This window comes from Equus quagga, chromosome 6 (genome assembly GCF_021613505.1).
Source record: "Equus quagga isolate Etosha38 chromosome 6, UCLA_HA_Equagga_1.0, whole genome shotgun sequence".
NCBI classification, from domain to species: domain Eukaryota; kingdom Metazoa; phylum Chordata; class Mammalia; order Perissodactyla; family Equidae; genus Equus; species Equus quagga.
This window is the reverse complement of record NC_060272.1, coordinates 75,959,229-75,986,882: the sequence shown is the minus strand read 5'-3', so window position 1 is coordinate 75,986,882 and position 27,654 is coordinate 75,959,229. Positions and strand designations below refer to the sequence as shown.

General features: G+C 38.4%; 1 protein-coding gene across 1 annotated transcript in view; it reads right to left on the bottom strand.

The window, feature by feature from the left end:
• Window positions 1-27,654, bottom strand: part of LOC124240745 (phospholipid-transporting ATPase IB-like) — a 175,591-nt gene that overhangs the window by 116,627 nt on the left and 31,310 nt on the right. The window contains 5 exon segments of the mRNA XM_046663871.1: window positions 5,903-5,975; window positions 22,069-22,142; window positions 24,255-24,295; window positions 24,971-25,016; window positions 26,127-26,233. Of these exon segments, the coding sequence (XP_046519827.1) occupies window positions 5,903-5,975; window positions 22,069-22,142; window positions 24,255-24,295; window positions 24,971-25,016; window positions 26,127-26,233 (341 nt within the window).

Below are 27,654 nucleotides of genomic sequence, written 5' to 3'. Positions count from 1 at the left end.
TTTTTCTTGTTTGTTGAGGTAGGCCCGTATTGCTACAAACTTCCCTCTTAGAGCTGCTTTTTCTGTATCCCATAAATGGTTTTTTTTTTTTTGAGGAAGATTAGCCTGAGCTAACATCTGCTGCCAATTCTCTTCTTTTTTGCTGAGGAAAACTGGTCCTGAATTAACATCCGTGCCCATCTTCCTTCACTTTGTATGTGGGACGCCTACCACAGCATGGCTTGCCAAGTGGTGCCATGTCCACACCCAGGATCCAAATCAGCAAATCCTGGGCTGCTGAAGCAGAACATGCAAACTTAATTGCTGTGCCACTGGGCTGGCCCCTGTATCTCATAAATTTTGACATGTCATGTTTTCATTTTCATTTGTCTCCAGGTATTTTTTTATGTCCCCTTTGATTTCTTCATTGACACAATCATTGTTTAGTAGCATTTTATTTAATCTCCACATATTTTTGGCTTTTCTGATTTTCTTCCTGTAGCTGATTTCTAGTTTCACATCGTTGTGGTCAGAAAAGATGCTTGGTATTATTTCAATCTTCTTAAATTTATTGAGACTTGTTTTGTGGCCTAATATGTGATCAGTCCTGGAGAATGTTCCATGAGCATTTGAAAAGAATGTGTATTCTGTGGTTTTTGTATGGAATCTTCTGTATATATCTACTAAGTCCATCTGATCTAGTGTGTCATTTAAGGCCAAGGTTTCCTTAGTGATCTTCTGTTTGGATGATCTATCAATTAGTGTAAGTGGAATGTGAAAGTCCTCTACTATTATTGTGTTGCTATTTCTCCTTTATGTCTGTTAATAGTTGCTTTATATGTTTAGGTGCTTCTATGTTGGGTGCATCAATATTTACAAGTGTTATATCCTCCCATTGGATTGTTCCCTTTATCATTTATAATGCATTTCTTTATCTCTTGTTACAGTTTTTTTTTAAAGTTTATTTGGTCGGCTATATGTATTGCTACCTCAGCATTCTTTTCTTTGCCATTTGCATGGAGTATCTTTTTCCATTCCTTCACTTTCAGTTTGTGAGTGTCTTTAGGTCTGAAGTGTGTCTCTGTATGCAGCATATACATGGGTCTTGTTTTTTAATCCAGTTACCCACCCTATGTCTTGGATTGGAGCATTTAGTCCACTGACATTTAATGTAGCTAATGCTAAGTATGTACTTATTGCCATTTTGTTATTTTTTTTTCTGGGTGTTTTAGTAATTCTTCTCCATCCCTTTCTTCTCTTGCTCTCCTCCCTTGTGGTTTGATAGCTTTCTTTAGTATTATGTTGTGTTCTTTTCTTTTAATTCATTTGTGTATTTATTACAGGTTTGTGGTTTGTGATTACTATGAGGTTCATATATAATAATCTACGTGTACGGCAATCTATATTGAGATGATGGTCTCTTTAGTTTGACCTCTTTCTAAAAGCTCTACTCTTTTACCCCCATCCTATTAAATTTTATGTTTTTGATATCACATCTAAGCTCTTATTTTGTGTGTGTGTATTCATTACCCTCCTATCATTGAAGTAGTTTTAGTACTTTTTTCTTTTGACCTTCATATTTTCTTCATAGGTGATTGATCTGCTACCTCTACTGTATTTTTGCCTTTACCAGTGCTTTTATTACATTAAAAAAAATAATTTTCTTAATCCTATTTGTGGGCTTCTTTTTCCACTTAAATAAGTCACTTTAGCAATTCTTGTAAAACTGGTTTCTTGATGATAAACTCCTTTAATTTTTGCTTGTCAGGGAAACTCTTTATCTCTCCTTCCATTCTGAATGATAACCTTGCCAGGTAGAGTATTCTTGGCTGTAGGTTTTTCCTTTTAGCACTTTAAATATATCATTACACTCCCTTCTAGCTTGCAAGGTTTCTGCTGAGAAGTCAGCGGCTAGCCTTAGGGAGTTTCCTTTGTAGGTCACTTGTTGCCTTTCTATTGCGGCTTTTAGGATTCTCTCTTTATCTTTAATTTTGAACATTTTAATTATAATGTGTCTTGGTGTGGGCCTCTTTGGGTTCATCTTGTTTAGTGCTGTCTGTGATTCCTCTACCCGGATGTCTGTTTCCTTCTTTAGGTTAGAAAAGTTTTCAGCTAGTATTTCTTCAGAGAGATTCTCTGCTCCTTTGTCTCTTTATTCTCCTTCTGGGACCCAGAATGTTGTCCCAGAGTTCCTTTAGACTGTTCTCATTCTTTTTAATTCTTCTTTCTTTTATCTGTTCAGCTTGGGTGATTTCCTCTATTCCTTCATCCAGCTCACTGATCTGTTCTTCTGTATCATCTACTCTGCTACTGAGTCCCTCTGGTGAATTTTTCACTTCAGTATTGTATTCTTCATTCCTGACTGGTTCTGTTTTATATTTATCAATGCTTTGTTGATCTTCTCACTGAGTTCATCCATTCTTCTCCCAAGATCACTGAACATCCTTATGACTTTTTGTTTGAACTCTTTGTCAGGTAGATTGTTTGTCTCTGTTTCATTCAGTTCTTTTTCTGGGCTTTTGTCCTGTTCCCTTGCTTGGAACTTATTCCTTTGCCTCCTCACTTTGCCTCTTTCTCTGTGCTTATATCTATGTCTTCATTGGTGAGGTTTGTCTCCTGGTCTTGGAGAGGTGGCCTTATGTAAGAGACACCTTATGAGGCCTAGCAGTGTGTTTCCCTCTCATCACCAGTTCCAAATGTTCCAGGAGTGACCCCTGTGTGGGCTACAAGTGTCCATCTGTTGTGGCTGGGTTGCTCTTGCTGCAGGTGCCCAGGGAGTCTAGGCTGTCCTCCTGGCCAGCTGGTTGTAAGTCTCAGCTGCATGTGGCTGCTCTGGACCCTTCAGTCACTTTATTGGGTTTGGGGATCCCCAGCACATTTGGCTGCAAGGTCTAATAGCACAATCCTGCTGCAGTTTTTCTGTTAAGTGAGCAGGCCCCCAGCATGGCTGGCTGCTAGGCTCAGAAGCTTATAATTGCTGTAGGCATCCAGTCTGCAAGGCTGTTGTTGGCTCTCTCAAGCACGGGAGCACCCAATTGTTTCAGGCTTTGGAAGGTGGGGCCCATCCCCTATGTGGCTGTTTGAAAAGCACAAGTCTTCTGCAGGTGACAAGTCCCACAGCCCACAGGTCCACACACAGTGTCAACACAGTCGTGGCCCACGCACATGTCCCAACCCCCTGAAGTGGACCCAGTCACCCCACTGCAGAGGCCCCCACACTCTCCACCTCCTCCTTGTGCATGCCCTGCCCTGCAGAGATAGATCCACTTGCCTGCCTGCAGAGGATCCTGGCATCCAGTCTATGCAGGCCCACAAGTTGCTCCAGGGCTTCCTATTGGGTTGGGTCAGTCCCTATGGCGTGCTGCCAGCCCTGGATGTGCTGGGTTGAATTGTCACCCTAGTGGGCAGGGCATACCCTGGGCTAACAGGACAGTGGAAGAATTCCAATGGTGCCTGCCAGCATCTGTGTCAGCATGCCTGTACTAGGTCACAGTGATGGCTGCTGCCAATGTCTCAGTCCCTGGAGAGGTCTCACCTCTCACTGAGATCTTCCCAGAGTCTATCAGATGGGTTTTTTTTTTTCAAGAAGAGTCTGTGCACCTTCCTTTCTGGTGATTTTAGGTTGCTTTACAAAACGGGTGAATTTGTGCATGGGCCTTTTGAAAGCTGGCTTTCTTCCACTTACGTCTGATAGCTTTTCTAGGGATATTCCCCATTGTAGTTAACAGCCAGCAAAGCCAGATATTATGGGACTCATATCAGTTGTGTTGAGTCCAAAGGGTGCTTATAGTGGTGACACTCCCTTGCTCAGGTCCCCCCGCTGCTCCAGGGAAGGCTGTGTACCTTAGAATTCCTCCTGGCTGGTCATGAAGCTCCACAGCTCAAGAAGGTGGCTTTTTTCTCTCCAGAAAAGAATTTCTTCCTCTTCCATCTCAGTCAGAACTGTTGCTGTAGGGGTTCTTTTTATCCAGTTTTCAGTTCTCTCTCAGTGGTAATTGTTCCAAGAATAGTTGTAAATTGGTTGTTTCCATGGGAGGAGGCAATTTCAGAGTCCGCCTATGCTGCCATCTTGTCAGCAACCTTTTCCTGATAGTGTATTTTAGTGTATCCCTTTGTATAGCTATTTTAGTGGTTGCTCAAGGCGTTACATTATTTATATGTACCTTCTCACAGTCTATGTCATCATTTTACAAGTTTGAATAGAGTATAGAAGTTTTGCCTCCTTTTATGCTCCTTTATCCTCTCCTAATATAATATTATCTTAAATATTTTCTATGCATATATTTAGAACCACACGAGATAGTTTTATAGCTTTTCCTTCAACCATCAAATATAATTTAGAAAACTCAAGAGAAAGAAAGCCTATTGTATTTAGTCTTATTTTTTCTTTTTTTCTTTTTTTTTAAAGATTGGCACCTGAGCTAACAACTGTGGCCAATCTTTTTTCTTTTCTTCTGCTCTATCTCCCCAAATCCCCCCTAGTACCTAGTTGTATATCTTAGTTGCAGGTCCTTCTAGTTGTGGCATATGGGATGCCGCTTCAATGTGGCCTGACGAGTGGTGCCTTGTCCACGCCCAGGATCCAAACCCTGGGCCGCCGCAGCAGAGTGCGTGAACTTAACCACTCGGCCACAGGGCCAGCCCCTTATTTTTTCCTATCTTATTCTTTATTTATGTTCCTTTTTTATTCTTTCTTTCCTGTTTAGAGACCTTCCTTTAGCCATTCTTTTAGGGAAGATCTTCTGGCAATAAGTTCTCTTAGTTTTCCTTCATTTGAGAATGTTCTGATTTCCTCTTTATTCTCAAAAGATATTTTTGGTGGGTATGATTCTGGGCTGACAGTTCTTCCTTTTTTTTGTTTTTTTTTTAAAGATTTAATTTTTTCCTTTTTTCTCCCCAAAGCCCCCCAGTACATAGTTGTGTAGTCTTCATTGTGGGTTCTTCTAGTTGTCACATGTGGGACGCTGCCTCAGCGTGGTCTGATGAGCAGTGCCATGTCCGCGCCCAGGATTCGAACCAACGAAACACTGGGCCGCCTGCAGCGGAGCGCGCGAACTTAACCACTCGGCCATGGGGCCAGCCCCCAGTTCTTCCTTTTTAGCACTTGAAAAACATTATGCCACTTCCTTCTGACCTCCATGACTTTTAATGAGAAATCTGCTGTTATTCAAATTGTCTTTCCCCTATAGGTAGTGCCATTTTCTCTCACCGTTTTAAATATTTTTTCTTTGTTTTCAGAAGTTTGACTATGACATGTTTTGGTATGGATTTCGTTAAGTCTATCCTTTTGGTTTGCTCAGCTTCTTGAATCTATAATTTATGTCTTTTGGCAAATTTGTGAAGTTTTAGCAATTATTTCTTTGAGTAGTTTTTCAGGTCTGCCTTCTTTCTCCTCTCCTTTCAGGGTCTGAAGACATGAATGCTAACTCTTTGGTTATATTTACCTTTAATCCCCCCAAAAGAAACAATTAAGGATAAATGGGAGCTGTTACGTAGCTCATAACAGACCAGAGTCACATCTGAGGTCAAATATAAAATTCTATTATTTTCTAAAACGGGTCCATTGTAATCCCCAAAGGCCCAGGCTCCATAGTCTTCAGAATGAGGGTAGATCTTCCCAGACAACTCTGGACAGAGCAGAGGCCCTGAGACAGACATTGCACATGGGGCTTCTCTGTTTCCATCTAACCTCAACAGTCAGAGAATCAGGGCAAACATTTGCCTTCCCAAATTTTATTCCATGTCAAATGCAACACATGATAATTAATCACTTTGGGGGAAATGCCACAAAGAATAACAAAAGTTCTCCATTAAACTTTACTTAGTCTTAAATTCAGACATCTCTTTTGACTGTATCTCATTCACTGAAATATCAGGTTTGAGGTGAAACAATCTATTAATTTTGCTAACCAAGACCATATACCTCAAAATGAAAATGTAGCTTCACTAGGGTTCCAGTGATATCACAGAGCAAGGACTTCAAAAAAGCCTCTCCTCTATAAAAACATAAGAAAACTGACAAAAGTTATCAGAGTTAACCTTTTCAAAATTCTGAAAATTAACCAAAGGCTTAAAGCAACCCAGGGAAATTTTGTTCAAGGAAATAGCTGAACTTTGGTTAAAGAAAAACAGGGGGATTTGTGACCTTTTAACTTGCCCTCCTCCCACTTCCCGCTTTTAGCTCAATGGTAGCTTTGAAAAATAGCAGTCTACATTCCCAGTACTGAGAGAGCAGAACAGAGCCTCATTCCAAACAGTCATTATTTGACCTGTATGATGGTTCTCTGGAGGACCCCACTGGAAAGCTTGTTTTCATCTGGCCTGACTCAGAGCTCACTCAGTGCTAAAAGCCTCTCCCAGGGGACTCATGGGGGCATTTGTTGAAAACATTTACAGGGAAGTGCTTAAACGTTGCAGCTGCCTGAGGTGATGTATAACACTTGGGGTAAACAATAGACTAACCAAAAAGCTTAAAAGAAAAACTCTAATGAGAAGCAACAAAAATAATTCCTGGGGAGGATGAGGAATCTGATTGCCAGAGATGTCACATTTTATTACTTAAAATCTTCATATTTCAACAAAAAATCATGAGAGGTGGAAAGAAGTAAGTATGGCCCATACACAAGGTAAAAAAGCAATCAATGAAGACTGACCTTGAGGAAGTCCAGACACTGGACTTACTAGACAAAGATTTAAATCAGATATGCTAAATATGTTCAAACAGCTAAAGGAAATTATGCTGAAAGAAATAATGTGAGAGAACATGTCCCACTAAATAAAGAATATAAAAAAATCAATATCAATATTAAGTTGAAAATCAAAATTAAATGAGAATATTAATATTCAAAAGAAACCAAATAGAAATTCTTGCATTGAAAAGTACAATAACTGAAATGAAAAAATCACTAGAAGGGCTCAACATCAGACTTGAGCAAGCAGAAGAAAGACTCAGTGAATTTGACTATAGGTTAAGTGAGATAATCCAGTCTGAGGAACAGAAATGAAAAAGAATGAAGAAAAATGAACAGAACCTCAGAGACCTATGGGACACAATCAAGCATACCAACATACACATAATGAGAGTCTCAGAAGGAGAGTTGAGAGGAAAAGGAGCAGAAAGAATATTTAAAGCATTAGTGGCCAAAAACTTCCAATATTTGATGAAAAGCATTAATATACTCATCCAAGAAGCTCAACAAAATGAGACTCCAATATACTCAAAGAGATCCTCGTCTAGACAAATCATAATCAAATTGTTGAAAGTTAAAGACACAGGGAGAATCTTGAAAGCAGCAAGGGAGTGGGGCCAGTCCAGTGATATAGTGGTTCAGTTCATGTGCTCTGCTTTAGTAGCTCAGGGTCCATAGGTTTGGATGCTGGGTATGGACCTACACATCATTCATCAAGCCATTCTGTGGCAGGGTCCCATATATAACGTAGAAGGAGATTGGCACAGATCTTAGTTCAGGGACCAGCTTCCTCAAGCAAAAAGAGGGAAATTGGCAACAGATGTTAGCTCAGGGCCAATCTTCCTCACCAAAAAAAAAAAAAAAACAAAAAAAGAAAGCAGCAAGAGAGAAGCTACTCATCACATTCAAGAGATGCTAAATATGATTAACAGATAATATCAAGCTGAAACTTTGGAGGACAGAAGGCACTGGGATGAAATATTCAAAGGACTGGAAAAAAAATGTTAACCAAGAATTCAATATCCAGCAAAACTACCTTTCCAAAATGAAGGAGTAATTAAGACATTCCCAGATAAATAAAAAACTGAGAGAGATTGTTGATAGCAGATTACCCTATAATAAATACAGTCAACGCACTGCATAATGACATCTCAGTCAATAACAGACCACATATATGGTGGTGGCCCCATAAGATTAGTACCATATAGCCTAGTTGTAGGAGACTATACCACCTAGGCTTGTGTTAGTACTGAGGGGAGGAAGAAATTTTCCTCTACCCCGCTGGGTTCTTTTGCCTGATCTAAGAATTAAATTGACATGAGACAGATTAAAAGGAGAAATACAAACAAAAGTTAAATAACATGAATACATGGGAGAAACCCAGGAAAACTGAGTAACTTACCAAAATAGCTGAAGCCCTTACCTTAAATACCATCCTCAGCTGAAGACAAAAGATGTTGACGGTGAGGAGTCAGGGACTTCAAAGGGAAGAAAGACAATTCACAGGTAGATGAAAAGAAGCAAACATTTGAAAAACAAGTCTTTGGCCAAATAGAAACAGAAGAACACAAAGGGAAGCCCAACAAACCCGCTTGTCTAGGTTCCTCCCTGTCTGCCACCTGGTTCATGTCATGCTAAGGTGATAGCTCACATCCTGAGACAGATTTTTTTTTTTAAATCTGAATTCCTTTAGATAGTTAAGCAAAAGGTAAGAAAAAAAGCTTCTGAGTCTTTTGTTTCTCAAAAATAATTAGCCTATGGGGCCAGCCCCATGGCCTAGTGGTTAAGTTCAATGCGCTCCATTTTGGCAGACTGGGTTCAGTTTCCAGGCATGGATCTACACCACTCATTTGCAGCCACGCTGTGGTGGTGACCCACATACAAAATAGAGGGAGATTGGCACAGATGTTAGGTCAAGGTGAATCTTCCTCAGCAGAATAATAATAATAATAATAATTAGCATAAAATAATCCTCATATTAAAGAGACACATTTTGGGGTGGCAAATTTTGTTCCCCTTCAGTACACTCTATGATGTTCACAAAACTGCAAAATTGCCTAATGATACATTTCTGAGAACATATCCCCATCATTAAGTGACGCATGACTGTACTAAAGGGAGTGCTTCAGGCTAAAATGGAAGGTCGCAAGGCCGTATGTGAATCCATAGGAAGAAAATGAGAGTGCCAGTAAAGGTACTGTATAGGAAAACATAAACATAAAACATATATATATATAGCTTGTTTGTAATGCTTTTTCTCTCCTACCTGATTTAAAAGTCAACCACATAAGGAATAATTATAAATCTATATTGATGGTCACACAGTGTAAAAAGATGTAATTTGTGATAATAACAGCAAAAAGGAGGAGGAAGAGGAACAGACATTTTGGAGCAAAATTTGTGTATATTTTGGAAACTAAATTGGTATTAATCCAAACTAGATTGTTATAAATTAAGATGCTGATGGTAATCCCCAAGGCAATCACTAAGAAAATAACTGAAACATATATAGTAAAAGTACATATATAGTAAAAGAAACTAAAGAGAGTTAAAGTTATGCTAGTATATATCTATTTAGGACAGAAGAAAGCAGTGACAGGGGAACTGAAGAAGAAAAAGACATAGGATATAAGAAAACAAATAGCAAATGGCACACAAAAATCCTAGCTTATCAGTAATTGTGTTAAATACAAATGGATTATGTTCACCAATTAGAACATGAAGATTGGCAAAAAGAGCTTACAGAAAAAAACAAACATGACACAACTATATGCTCTCTACAAGCTACTCATTTCAGATTTAAGGACATAAATAGGTTGCAAGTAAATGGATGGAAGAAGATAAACCATGCAAAATAGGAAGCAAGAGAGCTATTGTGGCTACACTAATATCAGACAAAATAGACTCTAACGCAAAGTTGTTACTAGAGAGAAAGGAAGATATTTTATAATGATAAAAGGATCAATCCATCAAGAAGATCTAACAGTTATAAACATATACACACCAAAGAACAGAGGTCAGAATACATGAAGCAAAAATTCACAGAACTCAAGGGACAGACAATTCAACAATAATGGTTGGAAACTTCAATACCCTACTTTCTATAATAGATAGAATAGGTCGAGGAAACTAAGCAGAAGCTTGACAAGGAAATCAAAGACTTAAACAACACTGTACACTAACTAGACTTAACAGACTTCTATAGAACACTCCACCCAACCAGAGCAAAATATACATTCCTCCCAAGCACCCGTGGAACACTCCCCAGGATTGACCATATGCTAGACCATTCAACAAGCCTCAATAAACTTAAAGTATTGAAGTCATACCAAGTATGTTCTCTGATCACAATGGGATGAGTTTGGAAATCAATAAGGAAAATAGATTTTGGAAATTTGCAAAAATGTGGAAATTAAATGCATACTACTAAATAACCAATGGGTCAAAAAGAAACCAAAAGGGAAGTTAGAAAACACTTTGAGGTGAATGAAAATGAAGATGCAACACACCAAAGTTTATGGGATGCAGCTAATGCAGTGCTTAGAGCTAAATCAATAGCTATAAATGCCTACATCTAAAAAAACAAAGATCTCAAATCCATAAGCTGACCTTACACCTTAAGAAAATAGAAAAGAAAATGTTCTAGATACACTTAGAAATGAAAACTGGTATGAGGCAACTAGAGACCACCCCCATCGCCCAAAGTCCATCAGAACTATTCAAACTAGCCAATTCTAAACCATTTACTCTGCCCTACCTTGCCTTTCCTGCAGAAATCCCAGTAAGACTCTGCCTAGGCTTTTCCCTCTCTCCTGTTTCTGCCTCCTAACCAAGCCCAATGCTTCCCCTGTGGCCCTGCATGGCATGCCACCTTCCCTCAGGAAATGCATTAAATTCTTCTTTCAATGGCATTGAGTGTTATCAGTCAATCACCTCTATAAGTGAAAATCCCACAGGGACAAACTACACATTTTACAATAAGCTTGTCATTTCCATCAAAAAATGTTTGCGATTTTGGCTGGAATTGCAATAAACCTCTAGATCAACTTGGAGGGAACTGACATCTTTATAACAGTGAATCTTTCTATGCAAGCACATCTTATATCTCTCCATGTATTTGTCTTCAGATGTCTTTTAATAAAGTTTCATTATTTTCTCCACGAAGGACTGGCATGTATTTTGTCAGATCTATTCTTAAGCACTTTATAATTTTTGTTTCTACGGTAAAATGTCTTTTTATTACATTTTTAAGTGATACGTAATTGTTGGTATATAAAAATGCAACTGAATTTGCATAATGCATTCACAAACTTGGTAATCTCTTTTGTTAATGCTTATAATTTATCAATAAATATTTGGGGGATTATGTACACAATATCATCTAAAAGAATTTTGTTCCTTTTTCTCCTCCTTATAAACCATTTTTTCCTTTGATCAAATTAAGATAATTCCTTTTTTATTGGTAGTTTTCTAAGAGATTTTATCATAAATGGGTGGTGCATATTTTGAAATGCTTCTGATATAATCACATTGCTCATCTTTTAATCTACTAAAGTGAAAAAGTGCATTCTTTTATTTTTAAATTTTTTTAAATTGAGTTCATAATAGTTTACATCATTGTGAAATTTCACTTGTACGTTATTTCTTGTCAGTCACCACATAAGTACTCCCCTTCACCCCCGTGCCCACCCCCTTCTCCCCTCCCCCCGTAACCACTGAACTGTCTTCTTTGTCCATGTGCTTGTTTATTTTCCACATATGAGTGAAATCATCTGGTGTTTGTCTTTCTCAGTCTGGCTTGTTTCTCTAAGCATAATTCCCTCCAGGTCCATCCATGTTGTTGCAAATGGGATTAATGTGTCTGTTTTTCTGGCTGAGTAGTATTCCATTATATGTATATACCTCATCTTCTTTATCCAGTCATCGGTAGATGGGCACTTGGATTGTTCCCATGTTTTGGCTATTGTGAATAGTGCTGCAGTGAACATAGGGGTGCATATGTTACTTTGGACTGTTGATTTCAAGTTGTTTGGGAAGATACCCAGTAGTGGGATAGCTGGGTCATATGGTAGCTCTATTTTTAGTTTTTTGAGGAATCTGCATACTGTTTTCCATAGTGGCTGCACCAGTTTGCATTCCCACCAGCAGTGTCTGAGGATTCCCTTCTCTCCACACCCTCTCCAACATTTGTTATTTGCAGTCTTAGTGATTATAGCCATTTTAACAGGTGTAAGGTGGTATCCTGTGTAGTTTTGATTTGCATTTCCCTGATGATTAGTGATGTTGAACATTTTTTCATGTGTTTATTGGCCATGTGGATATCTTCCTTGGAAAAATGCCTGTTCGTATCCTCTGCCCATTTTTTGATTGTGCTGTTTGTTTTTTTGTTGTTCAGTTGTGTGAGTTCCTTATATGTTATGGAGAGTAACCCCTGTCAGATATATGATTTGCAAAATTTTCTCCCACTTGGTGGGTTGTCTTTTGGTTTTGACTCCAGTTTCTTTTGCCTTGCAGCAACTCTTTAGTCTGATGAAGTCCCACTTGTTTGTTTTTTCTTTTGTTTCCTTGTCTGACAAGACATGGTATTCGAAAAGATCCTTTTAAGTTTGATGTCAAAGAGTGTACTGCCTATATTATCTTCCAGGAGTTTTATGGTTTCAGGACTTTTCTTCAAGTCTTTGATGCACTTTGAGTGTATTTTTGTGTACGGCATGAGATAATGGTCTACTTTCATTCTTTTGCATGTGGCTGTCCAGATTTCCCAACACCATTTATTGAAGAGACTATCTTTTCTCCATTGTATATTCTTGACACCTTTGTTGAAGATCAGCTGTCTATAGATGCACGGTTTTACTTCTGGGCTTTCAGTTCTGTTCCATTGAACTGTGTGCCTGTTTTTGTACCAGTGCCATGCCCTTTTGATCACTATGGCTTTGTAGGACATTTTGAAGTCAGGGATTCTGATGCCTCCAGCTTTGTTCTTTTTTCTCAGGATTGCCTTAGCAAGTCGAGGTCTTTGGTTGCCCCATATGAATTTTAGGATTCTTTGCTCTATTTTCATGAAAAGTGTCATTGGGATTCTGATTGGGATTGCATTGGATCTGTAGGTTGCTTTGGGTAGCATGGACATTTTAATGATGTTTACTCTTCCAATCCATGTGCATGGAATCTCTTTCCATCTTTTTATGTCATTATCTATTTCTTTCAGTAATGTCTTATAGTTTTCATCGTATAAGTCCTTCACCTCTTTGGTTAAATGTTTTCCTAGATACTTTATTCTTTTTGTTGTGATTATAAATGGAATAGTATCCTTGAGTTCTCTTTCTGCAATTTCGTTATTAGAGTATAGAAATGCAACTGATTTTTGTAAGTTGATTTTGTACCCTGCAACTTTACTGTAGTTGTTAACTATTTCTAACAGTTTTCCTGATGGATTTTTTAGGGTTTTCTATATAGAAGATCATGTTGTCTGTAAAGAGCGAGAGTTTCACTTCTTCACTCCCTATTTGGATTCCTTTTATTCATTTCTCTTGCCTAATTGCTCTAGCCAAAACCTCCTTTACTATGTTGAATAAAAGTGATGATAGTGGGCATCCTTGTCTCATTCCTGTTCTCAGAGGCATGGTGTTCAGTTTTTCCCCATTGAGTATGATGTTGGCTGTTGGTTTGTCAAATATGGCCTTTATTATGTTGAGATAATTTCCTTCTATCCCCATTTTGTTAAGACCTTTTATCATAAATGGCTGTTGTATCTTGTCAAATGCTTTCTCTGCATCTATTGAGATGATCGTGTGGTTTTTATTCTTTATTTTTTTAATGTGGTGTGTCACATTGATAGATTTGCAGATGTTGAACCATCCCTGTGTCCCTGGTATGGATCCCACTTGCTCATGATGTATGATCTTTTTGATGTATTGCTGTATTCAGGTTGCCAATATTTTGTTTAGGATTTTTGTATCTATGTTCATCAGTGATATTGGCCTGTAGTTTTCCTTTTTTGTGTTGTCTTTGTCAGGCTTTGGTATCCGAGTGATGTTGGCCTCATAGAATGTGTTAGGAAGCATTCCATCATCCCTAATTTTTTGGAATAGCTTGAGAAGAACAGGTATTAAGTCCTCTCTAAAAGTTTGGTAGAATTCTCCAGGGAAGCCGTCTGGTCCTGGGCTTTCTTTCTTCGGGATGCTTTTGATTACTATTTCAACCTCTTTACTTGTGATTGGTCTATTCAGATTATCTATTTCTTCTTCATTCAGCTTTGGGAGGTTGTAAGAGTCTAAGAATTTATCCATTTCCTCTAGATTGTCCATTTTGTTGGCATATAGCTTTTCATAATATTCTCTTATAAACTGTTGTATTTCTGTGGTATCCATTGTTATTTCTCCTCTTTCATTTCTAATTTTATTTATCTGAGCTTTCTCTCTTTTTTTCTTTGTAGGTCTGACTATGGGTTTGTCCATTTTGTTTACCTTCTCAAAGAACCAGCTCTTTGTTTCACTGATCCTTTCTACTGCCTTTTTTTTTAAGAGCATTTATTTCTGTTATGGTTTTTATTATTACTCTCCTTCTGCTGACTTTGGGCTTTGTTTGTTCTTTTTCTAATTCAGTTAGGTGTAGTTTGAGATTGCTTATTTGGGATTTTTCTTGTTTGTTAAGATGAGCCTTACTGCAATGAATTTCCCTCTTAAAATAGCTTTTGCTGCATCCCATATGAGCTGGTATGGTATGTTTTCATTTTCATTTGTCTCCAGATATTTTTTTATTTCTCCTTTAATTTCTTCCACGATCCATTGGTTGTTCAATAGCATGTTGTTTAGTCTCCACCTCTTTGTCCCTTTCTCAGTTTTTTTCTTGTAATTAATTTCTAGCTTCATACCATTGTGATTGGAAAAGATGCTTGTTATTATTTCAGTCTTCTTAAATTAATTGAGGCTTGCCTTGCTTCCCAACATATGGTTTATCCTTGAGAATGTTCCATGTGCACTTGAGAAGAATGTGTAGTCTGCTGTTTTTGGATGGAGTGTTCTATATATGTCTATTAAGTCCAAGTGGTCTAGCTTTTCCTTTAATTCCACTGTTTCCTTATGGATTTTCTGTCTGGATGATCTGTCCAATGATGTGAGTGGAGTGTTGAGGTCCCTTACTATTATTGTGTTATTGTTAATGTCTTCTTTTAGGTTTGTTAATAGTTGCTTTATGTACTTTGGTGCTCCGGGGTTGGGTGCATAGATATTTATAAGTGTTACATCTTCTTGGTGGAGAGTCTCTTTGATCATTATATACTGCTCCTCTTTGTCTCTCTTTACCTGTCTTATCTTGAAGTCTACTTTGTCTGATATAAGTATTGTGACACCTGCTTTCTTCTGTTTGCCATTAGCTTGGAATATCATCTTCCGTCCCTTCACTCTGAGCCTGTGTTTGTCATTGGAGCTGAGATGTGTTTCCTGGAGGCAGCATATTGTTGGGTCTTGTTCTTTAATCCATCTCACTACTGTGTGTCTTTTTATTGGAGAATTCAATTGATTTACATTTAGGGTGATTATCAATATATGAGGGCTTAATACTGCCATTTTATATTGTTTTCTGGTTCTCCTGCATTTCCTTTGTTTCTCAGCCTGTGTATCTTGGTCTACCCATTGAATTATGCACTTTTTATGTTGTGTTTCTTTGTTTTCTCCTTATTAATTATTTGTATCTCTGTTCTGCTTTTTTGTTTAGTGGTTACCATGAATTTTATATTCAAAACCTTATACATAAGATAGTCCATTTTCTGATGGCCTCTTTTTTTCCTTAGACTAAACTGATTCAGATCCTTTCCTCTTCCCCTCCTAAGTAGTTTTTCTCACATCTTATCCCATCTTATGTTGTGAGTTTGTGATGAAAATGACAAGATTATCTTTGTTTTAGGTGTTTTCCTTCCCTTTATCTTTAATGCTATTCTTGAGTATTTGCTAACCTGTTCTGATGTATAGCTACAATTTTCTGATTTTGTCTACCTATTTATCTCCTTACTCCTTGCTTTGTAACCTCTTTCTCCCTTTTTATTTTTCAGGTATGAGGGCCTTCTTGAGGATTTCTTGTAGGGAGCATCTCATGGCTATGAACTTGCTTAGCTTTTGTTTGGGGAAGTTTTTATTTCTCCATCATGTCTGAAGGATATTTTTGATGGATAGAGTATTCTTGGCTGAAAGTTTTGCCCTTCAAAGATTTGAATATGTCATTTCAGTCTCTCCTAGCCTGTAAGGTTTCTGCAGAGAAATCTGCTGAAAGCCTAATAGGGTTCCTTTGTAGGTTATTTTCTTCTGCCTTGCTTTGTCATTCACTTTTGCCAGTTTCACTACTATATGCCTCGCAGTAGGTCTTTTTATAATGACATATTTAGGAGATCTGATAGCCTCTTCCACATGGATTTCCATCTTCTTCCCCAGGTTTGGAAAGTTCTCTGCTATTAATTCTTTGAAGAAGCTTTCTGCTCCATTCTCTTTCTCTTCCCCCTCTGGAATACCTACAATTCTTATGTTGCATTTCCTAATTGAGTTGGATATTTCTCAGAGACTTTCTTTGTTTCTTTTAGTCTTAGTTCTCTCTCCTCCTCTATCTGGAGCATTTCAACATGTCTATCTTCAATTATGCCGATTTGCTCCTCTATGATGTCCACTCCAGTATTCAGCAAATCCATATTTTGTTTTATTTCTTCCATTGTGTCTTTCATCTCTAATATTTCTGATTGATTCTTCTTTATAGTTTCAATCTCTTTTGTGAAGTAGTTCCTGAACTTGTTGAATTATTTCTCTACATTTTCTTTTAACTTGTTGAGTTTTTGATGATAGCTATTTTGAATTCTCTGTCATTTAGATTACATATCTGTGTCTTTAGGACTGACTTCTGGGTACTTGTCATTTTCTCTGTGGTTGGAAGATTTAACATAATTTTTGATACTGCTAGAGGGCATAGCTCTGTTTCTGCACATTGTGGTATTATTGGGTCTCAGTTACTGCCTATCAACACTGGATGGGGGTCAAGAGCTGTGTATTCTGAGCCCTCTGTGTTCCAATGAGATCCCAGGCGCTGGACCCAGTGCTGGGTGGGTGGGGGTATGGGTGCTTTCTTCTGCATGCTCTTGGGGTTTTCTCACTATCTGCTCTCCTGGGGTGTTGGCTTGAGGAGGTCACCCCTGTGTTAACTTTCACCTCAGTAGGGGCTTTACCCTAGGCTGTGAGGGCCCTCAGGGGGTGCCCTCCCCAGTTTCTTCCCTCTTGGAGGTCTCCCGTGGTCCCAGATTGCAGTCTTTAGGGGAGGGAGTGAAATTTTCTCTTACCCCATTCCACCTCCTCCAAGGGGGCTCCAGCCTCTCCACCCTCTGTTGTATGACTGTGTGGGTCTCTCAGACATCTTTTGTGTTGCATTTTGATGTTCTGTGTTGGAGTATGAATGTCTTTTTCATTGTATCATTGAGGGGAGAGATTACCGGGAAAGCTCACTCCACCATGATGTTGATGTCCTGATTTTTTAAATAATAAAACTTCTGTGGACACCTTTCAGAAGCAAGATCAACTCCTCATTCACAACTATGAAAATCTAAGTATTTTCCAATTTCCATTATGATTGCCTCCTTGATCCATGAATCATTTAGAAGTATGCTTTTTCCCCCAACATATAGGGTTCTTAGCTATCTTTTTTACTGTTGATTTCAAACTTAATAGCATTGCAGTCAGAGAATGTGGCCTGTAGAATACCAGTCCCTTGAAATTTGTTGATTCTGTCCTATGTCTTAACAATTTTCATAAATATTTCTATTTGTGCTTGAAAATTATGTGTACATCACTTTTTGGTGTATTGCACCAAAGTTCTATACATGCCATTATTTCAAGGTTGTCAGTTGTGCTGTTCAAGTATTCTATATCCATACCAATTTTTTGCTCCTTTTAATCTATCAATTTCTGAGAGCAAATGTTAAAACATCCCACTATAATGTTGGATTTGTAAATTTCTCCTTGTAGATGTGTAAGTTTTTTCTTTATGTTTACGCTATGTTATTTCTTCATGAATTAAAACTTTTATCATTATGCAACATCTCTTTTCTCTTTATTCAATGACTCTTTATCTCAAGAAATGCTTTTTGTCTCAAAGTCTATTTATCTGATAGTGGCACTATCTCTTCTGGATTTCCTTTCTTTAGTATTTTCTGTGTATATTTTTTCATCCTTTGATCTCAATGTTTGTGACTCCGTGTTTCAGGTGAATTTCTTGTAAATGACATATAGCCGGACAACTTTATACTCTTCTCTTTTTAACTTAAGTCCATTTGCATTAATGGTGAGTACTGATATTTTTTATTTATTCTACTATCAGATTATGTGCATTTCTATTTCTCTCTTATTTTGTCTCATTTTATTCTTCTTTTTTTCCATTCTTTTGGGTACTTTTGAGGTTTCTTTCTTCTTCTCAAATAATTTTTCACCTTGATATGGCTGGGAATGATATATATACACTATGCCTAATCTTTTAAATACTAAAGTAACTTTTTTAGACAAATATCCTGAATTTAAGGTTTATAGCCAATCAATATTTTCATCCTCATTCTAAACAATACAAATACCTTCAGCCCAGTTCTTATTATCACCCTCACAACTTCTATGTTGCTATTTCCTGTTATCTTAGTTCTTGACTCAGAACCAGGAAACCCAAAGAATCCAAAGGATAGACTTTCAACAATTCTGAAAAATTGTCAGTCATCATCTTTTGGACTACTGCTCCCCGTTCTTCTCTGCCTTATCTCCTTCTAATTAGTTAGTTGTTTCCTCTTTATTCTCTATGATCCCATTAAATTTTCTGCTTAAAATTTTTCATCACACAGGCAAGGTGAATTCAGAGATTGTCTGCATGAGCTCAGCTTGAATTCTCACAGGGAAGTTTCCCCTGCACCCTGCACCAGGGTCAAGTCAGACACATTCCCCTAGTGCCCCCTACAGAATGGCAGGTTTTTTTCACTCTCCCGTAACTAAGAGTGTATTTCTCAGCTTTATGCAAGGATTACCTATCAAATTCTCCTCATGGGAGTGTCCCCTGGGCTTTATCCTTTGTCTCTTGTACTACTTACACTCAACAAAATGGAAGCTCAAGGTCTTCACGGTTTGGCAGAAACCCTCAAGGAGAAAGACATTGTTGGCACAGGATTACCTTCTGGGGTTCCTAGCACCTCAGTTCATTCTGGAGTTCAATCTGATTTTCGTACTTTTATGCCAGATCAAATAAGCATTTCAATAAGTGTGTGTGAGTGTGTGCATGTGTGTGTGTATCTTAGTTGTTTTAGTGGGCACAAGGAGAATCACTTAGAAAATATAATCTGCTTATAAAATATAAACTGCTAGAGACGAAATCCAAGAATGATGATTTTTGTCTCCCCTCATTCCTTCTCATGCCAAAAAAAAGACTGGTTTCCATACAAGTGGTACTTCATTGGGAGAAATGAAGAGATAAAAAAATGTTACACGTATTAATGATGTAGAGGTTATAAAAACAAAACCTTTCATGGTACATCCCTGGGTCCTATGTCCACCCCATACTCCTAGCCAAGCCCAAGAGAGAAACACATCAGCAACAATAAGTTCCTTTGTCATTTGGGTTAAAGCATTGATGGCAAAAGAACAAAGTGCATCTGGTAAAAAGAGGAGCTAACGTTGGTATTATTGCTTTTCCAGAAGATTGGAGAATGGCTCCAGAACAAGTCTGTCTTTCTTCCCAAGAAATCTCTCCATGCTCCAAGGTAGCATGTGTCTAGAAAGCTAGGAACATTTTTTTTTATCCCTTTGAGATGACATGACCTGATCTGGGGAACCAGATGGCCAAACATATCGAAGGTAGCTGTGTTAGTGTCTACAGCCACTCTTACCCACAGACACCCCAGACTACCACATGTTCCTTACAGAGAACATGAGGGAGTAGACAGCTGTGCTCCCCAGAGGGTCCAACATAGAAGCCCTTAGGAGGTGGTCAAATATGACGTAACGGGTAGGAAATATTTCCTGTAGGGAGTCTCTGTGTAAGTCTCCTCCAAACAGCTGGTGAATTAAGCAGTATAGTTACATAAAAAGAAGAGAGGCTATGTTTTAAAACTTGGGCCTAATACAAGCCCACTTAACAATCATGAAAAAAAATCACTTGATCTCTGTGTGAGTCAGTTTGCTTATATAATGGGAATACCTCACAATTGCTATGAGAATCAAATGAGAAAATAAGTATAAAATTTTTTAGATCAGTTGAACGTCTGTAGAAATTATAGAGAGGGATGGAATTAATCTAAGAATTAGGATAAAAGAAAATATTTCCAAGAATATTAAATAAAAGATAATGCAAGCACAAGCATACATAGTGATCAAAACAGCATGGTACTGCTACAAAAATAGGCACACAGATCAATGGAACAGGACTGAAAGCCCAGAAATAAAACTGCACATGTACAGACAGCTAATCTTCAACAAAGGTGTCAAGAATATACAATGGAGAAAAGATAGTCTCTTCAACAAATGGTGTTGGGAAATCTAGACAGCCACATGCAAAAGAATGAAAGTAGACCATTATCTCATACCGTACACAAAAATACACTCAAAGTGGATCAAAGACTTGAAGAAAAGTCCTGAAACCGTAAAACTCCTGGAAGATAATATAGGTAGTACACTCTTTGACATTGAACTTAAAAGGATCTTTTCGAATACCATGTCTTCTCAGACAAGGGAAACAAAAGAAAAAATAAACAAGTGGGACTTTATTAGACTAAAGAGTTTCTGCAAGGCAAAAGAAACCAGGATCAAAACCAAAAGACAACCCACCAAGTGGGAGAAAATTTTTGCAAATCATATATCTGACAAGGGGTTACTCTCCATAATATATAAGGAACTCACACAACTGAACAACAAAAAAACAAACAGCACAATCAAAAAATGGGCAGAGGATACGAACAGGCATTTTTCAAAGGAAGATATCCACATGGCCAATAAACACATGAAAAAATGTTCAACATCACTAATCATCAGGGAAATGCAAATCAAAACTACATAGGATACCACCTTACACCTGTTAAAATGGCTATAATCACTAAGACTACAAATAACAAATGTTGGAGAGGGTGTGGAGAGAAGGGAACCCTCAGACACTGCTGGTGGGAATGCAAACTGGTGCAGCCACTATGGAAAACAGTATGCAGATTCCTCAAAAAACTAAAAATAGAGCTACCATATGACCCAGCTATCCCACTACTGGGTATCTTCCCAAACAACTTGAAATCAACAGTCCAAAGTAACATATGTACCCCTATGTTCATTGCAGCACTATTCACAATAGCCAAGACATGGAAACAATCCAAGTGCCCATCGACCGATGATCGGATAAAGAAGATGTGGTGTATATATATACAATGGAATACTACTCAGCCAGAAAAACAGGCACATTAATCCCATTTGCAACAACATGGATGGACCTGGAGGGAATTATGTTAAGCGAAACAAGCCAGACTGAGAAAGACAAACACCAGATGATTTCACTCATATGTGGAATATGAACAAACACGTGGACAAAGAAAATGCTTCAGTAGTTACCAGGGGAATGGGTGGGGGGGTGGGCACAGGGGGTGAAGGGGAGCACCTATTTGGTGATAGACAGGAAATAATGTACAAGTGAAATTTCACAATGATGCAAACTAGATGAACTCAAATACAAAATTTATTTTAAAAAGTACAGGCATACCTTGTTTTATTGCACGATGCTTTATTATGCTTCATAAGTATTGTGTTTTTCACAAGACCCTCCACCAGGAAAAAGATTATGACTTGCAGAAGGCTCAGAGGATGGTTAGCGGTTTTTAGTGATAAAGTATTTTTTAACTAAGGTATACATATCTTTTTTCTAGACACAATGCTATTGTACACTTTGTAGACTACAGTATAGCATAAACATAAGCTTGTATGCACTGGGAAACCAAAACATTCCTGTGACTCACTTTATTGCAATATTCGCTTTATTGCGGTGGCGTGGAACTGAACCCACGACATCCCCGAGGTATGCCTGTATAGAACAGGGATTGGCAAACCGCAGGCCGAATCTGGGCTCTGCTTATATTTATAAAGTTTCATTGGAACACAGCCTTATCCATTTGTTTACATTATTGCCTATGGCTGCTTCCAACATTACAAAGGCAGAGTTGAATAGCTACAATAGAGACGGCATGGTCCACAAAGCTGCAAGTACTATCTGTCCCTTTACAGAAAAATTTGCACCCACTGGTCTACAATACAGAGAAAGGGATGGTGAAAGGAGTGAGACAAGGAAACGTGGCTTCTGCCTTTGGTTTTCCTAAAATGTCTAATTCAGAATGAAAGTTCCTTACATGTTCACTAACATTACTAACCTGGAAGAAATCAGGACCATGTCTGCAGGAAGGAACTGCTCATTTGAGGCCTGCACAATGTCACCCACGTGTACCTTTTAAACCAGGAGAGAGAACACAGAAGCATGAATTTTAAAAGCACAAATAGACGCAAAATGTGTCAAGTAGTCTCAAGAAAAAGTACGACATGAAAATCCTGGAGCGACCCTAATAAATTTCAGCTCCATGAGAACAATTCTATTTCCTGATCAATTCATTCCTCTGAAACAGCTGTTCTTTACCAGAGGTTATTGTGCCTTCCTCACCCACTAGGGGACATTTGATGACGTCTGGAGACATTTTTGGTTGTCACAACTTTGGGAGTTTTAGGGGATGATGCTCTTGGTATCAAGTGGGTGGAGGCCAAAATGCACAGCCCCCTCCAACAAAGAATTTTCTGGCCCCAAATGTCAAGAGTGCTAAGGTTGAGAAATCCACACAGACTTATTAGTATGACTATGTTTGCAGTGACGTGTTGTTCACACACTCTCACACTGACCTTGCTTGCCCAATGGCCCATTTTCCTCGGCTGGCCGGTGTGCTTCATGTAGAACAGAGAAAATGCCTGCCTCACTTTCAGGTGAATTCCCAGTGCTTAGTATAGTGGCTGCCTGTAGCAAGCACCCAATAAACGTTTGTTGACTGAATGTATGAATGAATTCTAACTTGTAAATAAGAGCAAGAGAGAGATGTAAATACTAGGAACAATACATGGGGAAAGCAGTACAAGCTCTTGACGCTTTCTTCCTGTATTGTTATTTCTTTAACAGACCATTTGAACGTTTACACTGTGCTAAGTACCGAGGACACAACTCTTAAAATGTCAGGCCCTTCCTCGGCAGCTAGGAAAGCAGGGGGTCAAAATTCATTCCTAAACCAATTTCTGGACCTATATTGAAAAGATAATAATATCTTACTGAGGAGGAAGAGAACAAGGAGACTATATTTTTCTTTTTTTAATATGATTACACAGATCACTTCTATCTTGATTAATTAAGCCACAAATTAATTAAATACTTTTGGATCAAAGTGAGGAGAGAACATTGAAAGCTACAATGTGTCTTTATAAATGCAGACGACAAGCGCAACAGCAGGGGAGAAAAAAGATTGACAATAAGACATTCACAACTTACATAAACTTCACAACGCAATGAACAGCAAAGCGTTTATAACTTACATAATTAACTAACTTACAGCAAGGTCTAAAGGTGGCTAGAATAAGACAACTTGAAACTGTGAGATTAAAACTAGGTTTTTCCCCAGAAATAATACGGATGAAGAAAATTATGACCCATGGACCTGACGGCAGACGGTCTTCACCATCATGTCTTTCCCTTGTCCTTGTATAAGCACCCAATGTTTAAAGTGCTCCATTTGGTTGTAGATGCACAGAAAGGACTCAGTCGGACACGAATTCCAGGTCCCTGGCTCTGACTGCTTAACTTGTTCTTCAGTGGATGGTACTGGGGTCAGTTAGAACGCAGTCATGGGATCCCCTCTGCTCAGTAGAAGCCCACCACTGCAGCCTCACCTCCTCTCCTCCTGTCATTCACTTGTCCCTCGCCCCCGAGACTCTGCCATCAGAAATGGAGGGCTAGCTCTCGGTGGCTTTTTTCTCTTGGTCCCAACGAGAGGAGCAAAATCTCTACTGACTCACCTGAGCTATCTGTTTCAGGAAAGAAATATTGACGATACTTAGAAATCAAAACAGTCTTATAATAAGCTTTCAAAAGAATTTTACACTGGGCATCAACTAATTATTGATGATGACAAAGTCAGTATCTACCCCAGCATGCTTTTAACTTACATCCCAAGGGCAAATATTCACGGCAACATTCACTGAGATATTCTTCATATAAAGGCTGTCTTGTACCCTGGGCAACAGATTGTGAAGCATGATCTTCAAATATTCCACACAATGACACAGAGGTGACACAGAGGCACATTAGAAAGCATATAGACTTCCAACCACACTTAAGTTCAAATCCTATTTTCACCGCTTCCTGGCTGTGACCTTGAGCAAGATACTTCTCTGTGATCCTCGACTTCCTCATCTTCAAAACGGGATAGCACGACAGTTCTTGAAGGCATGTTTCACAGACAAAAATCTACAACTTTACGAATGGTAGGTGCTTATTATGAAGTTAAAAGTTAAAATGCATTCTTACCTCTTTCCACATAATCTCTTGCCATGTGTCCTGTCTTAACACTGAAAAAGAAACAGCTACGTATTAACTGTAATTATTGCATTAGGTAAAGTCCAAAATAATAAAAGATACTTTTCCCAAAAACTGTTTTTCTTTATAAAGTATTGCCTTTGTTAACTTAACATTTATACAAACTGGAGGAATATGTAAATTGTGCTCATATGCAGTACACCAAAATGAGCAATACATATAATGTAACATAACCTAGCCATGATAGATGGATAGGTAGGTGGGTAGGTAGATTGAGACATAGATAGAGACTATACTAAGTCTATTTAGTCACTTCCAGTCCTAAAGAGAAGTTTGCTGTACATATTAAAATACTGGCTCATAGCCTGAAAAGCAACATAATACATTTCTAATCAATTACAAAGATAGCACATATCAAAACTAGAACTTGGAAAGAATATGTAACACCCAGATCTTTTTTATAGACATAAGAATTGTTCATATCCTGAATATTCTACCCTTCCTATCTTTTTTTCTTTTCTTTTCTTCTAATTAAAATAATTATTGATTTTAACATAGGGAAACTGAGTTTCCTTCTGGTTTTTGTTCTTTGTTTCTATATTTCTTTAAATAATAAAATGTTACAACACATATTAAGTGTATCTACTTGGGGAATTTGGATATTTTCTTACAGTGAAGGGGGATAAAAGTTCAATCTAATGTCTTACCTACTGTGTTCTTTGTGTTAACTAATTTGTCTGCCATATGTCGTTTCTGTTATAGAAAAAAATCCATTAAATCAAAAGTTGAAAATGAATCATTAAAGTCATAATACAAGTTATAGTAGGTTTAAGAGAGAATAGAGGCAGCAAACCTAATTGTAAAGGCTTCTTCTGCTATAATTGATTTCAGTTTTGTTTTGCCCTTACATGGCTCCCTAAATTGAGATGAGACCTACGGGAGGCAGTGTAGCAAAGTGGGTGAGTGGGTGGCCTCTGGAGCCAGTTGGGCTTGGCTCACATCCCAGCTCTGCCTTCTACTAATGCAGACTTGTCAGGTCACTAACCTGTCTCTGCCTTAATTCAAGTGAATACATACACATACACACACACACACCCCCATATAGATATAAATAGTACAGTGCCTGCTACACAGTAAAGTGCTACTTGAAAGGCTAGCATACTATATGTTGCTTAAAATGACTACATGAGGTTAAACACGTAATTAGCAATTTTGAATTTTGCCCCAACTTAACTGAAGGCTTCTGATTAAGTTTGGAAAATTCTTTCATACTATAGACCAATCAAGAGGCCAGCAACCAAATAGACTTTACTGATGATATCTTTACAGGATGGTAGGAATCAGGTAGAAGCACATGGATAACAATCACCAGGGAATTTGGAAAATGAGCATTAGGATTGTGAGTGAGGAGAAAGGGGACTCTCCTAGAGGGACCTCAGCTGTAGCGGGTAGGGTCAGAGCAAACAGAAAACAATACCAAATATCCGTCTTCTTCCCCTTCGCTACTGATATCAGCAGGCCCGGGTAAAATCGCACCTGTGACGAAGTGAAAGGAGAAACGAAGACACAGCACAATTTGTGCCATACAAGATTTTCCCCTCTGGTTGGATTATATCCCCAAAGGAACTACCACAGTCCTTATGACAGCTATCAAGTCCTGCTGGTCTCTCAAATATATATACACATAATTTTATATATATATGTGTAATTTAAAATCTGAAACCTCAAAATTCTCTCTTCACATCAACCACAGATTTAAAGAATTATACCAGTTCCAACCAACAGCCTGAGAGAAAGGCAACAAATATACCTCTTCTATTCAAGGCAGTAGTTTTGAGAGCATTTCACTAACAGTAAACTTACATAATCTTCTACAATCTCTTTGATGCCTGAAATTATAAGAATAATCATCAAAGGCAAGAGAGTTGTGTATTTTCCCGTTGGAGGCACATCTGGAATTTGTTGCAAAACAATCAGAGGTAAACTATTAATTTTATGATAAATCCTCATTATAGTTTGCTTACAGGGAAAGTCACACTATTAGTGGCAGGGCCCAGGACATGAAAACAGCAGACATGTTAAATAAAAAGGGGAAGGAGCCTCAGGATATCAAAGCCATCCCTTGAATGTGACGCTAAAAATTACATCATGGGAAAGCTGCCAGAGCGGCTGCTTAATAACGCTTAAGTCAGTGTGCCACCTTTCTAATAGGATATTTCTATCATATTTTGAAGAAAATTGTTTAAAACCTAAATGTTTAAAATAGCATCTTTTCAAATTAGTTAATTCCAGAAGGTGAGCTATTTTAACTGAATCTTACTTCTTTTTGAGGCAAAAGTGAAATTTTTTGGAGGTTCAGGAGCATAATGTTTGCTAGGGTACAAATTCTGTGGACTGTGGACAGTGGCCTAGGGCTGTTCCCCACTGTCTAAGACACGAGACACAAAGCAACTGAAATGGCCGCTGGAGTTTCCTGAAGGATGCAGGGGTGAGTGAGGTCCTGGATGGGACCCTTTAGTTTTCTAAAGCATTTAGACAAGTTCTTAGGCCTATATTTCCAGACTTGGGCCTGTGTGGACTATCTATGCTGTCTTATTTCTTGCTTGCTTATTATTTCTTTGTCCAGTGTAGCAGATAGTGTCTATTTTGAAGCTTTTGATAATTCTTGTAATTACTTTAAAAGGAATCTGAGTAACAGAGGAAGATAAGGGGGAAACTGTACAATTGCTTAAGCTATCAATCACTCTGCCTTTGGACTAGCCTTGGATCTGGCCCTCTTCTCCATCTCTCTGCAGACACCTCCAGGCTGGCTTCTTGCTTACGGACCCCCTACTTTTCCTCAGTTAAGACTGGCCAGAGCCGGTCACTTCACCATGCAGCTCATGACTTCACTATCTTCTCTCTGTTTCTGGAACGAACTCCGAGCTTCCGTGTCTAACACACTAAGCTTACAACCTGGCCTCAGATGACACCTTTAGCTTCTTCTCTGCTCTACCCTACACTCTCAAAACAAAATTTTTACTGTTTGCTGAAGATTTCATACACTAGAGAAAAATTTAATAGTTTAAATTTTCATAATTTGCAACATATGACAGAGTTCGCAGAGAAAATCCTACCTCTTTCCCCTGTGCGCTTGGTGCCAGGTCTCCTAATGAAAGGCAACCAGCTCGAGTGCCTTTGCGTACTGTCTCCTGGGCCTGGAAGGCCTGCCTCTCTTCCTCCGCCCCACGCTGCTCTGAAGCTCCTCCTACTCTGATCTTTGGCTCAAATGTCACCTGCTTTTCGGAAGCTTTTCCTGAACCATTCACCCTCAAGCCAGAAATAGACCCCGTTCCTCTAGCATGTTATAAATATTCCAGAAAGTACTTGTATGTCAAGACTCGCAGCTCTC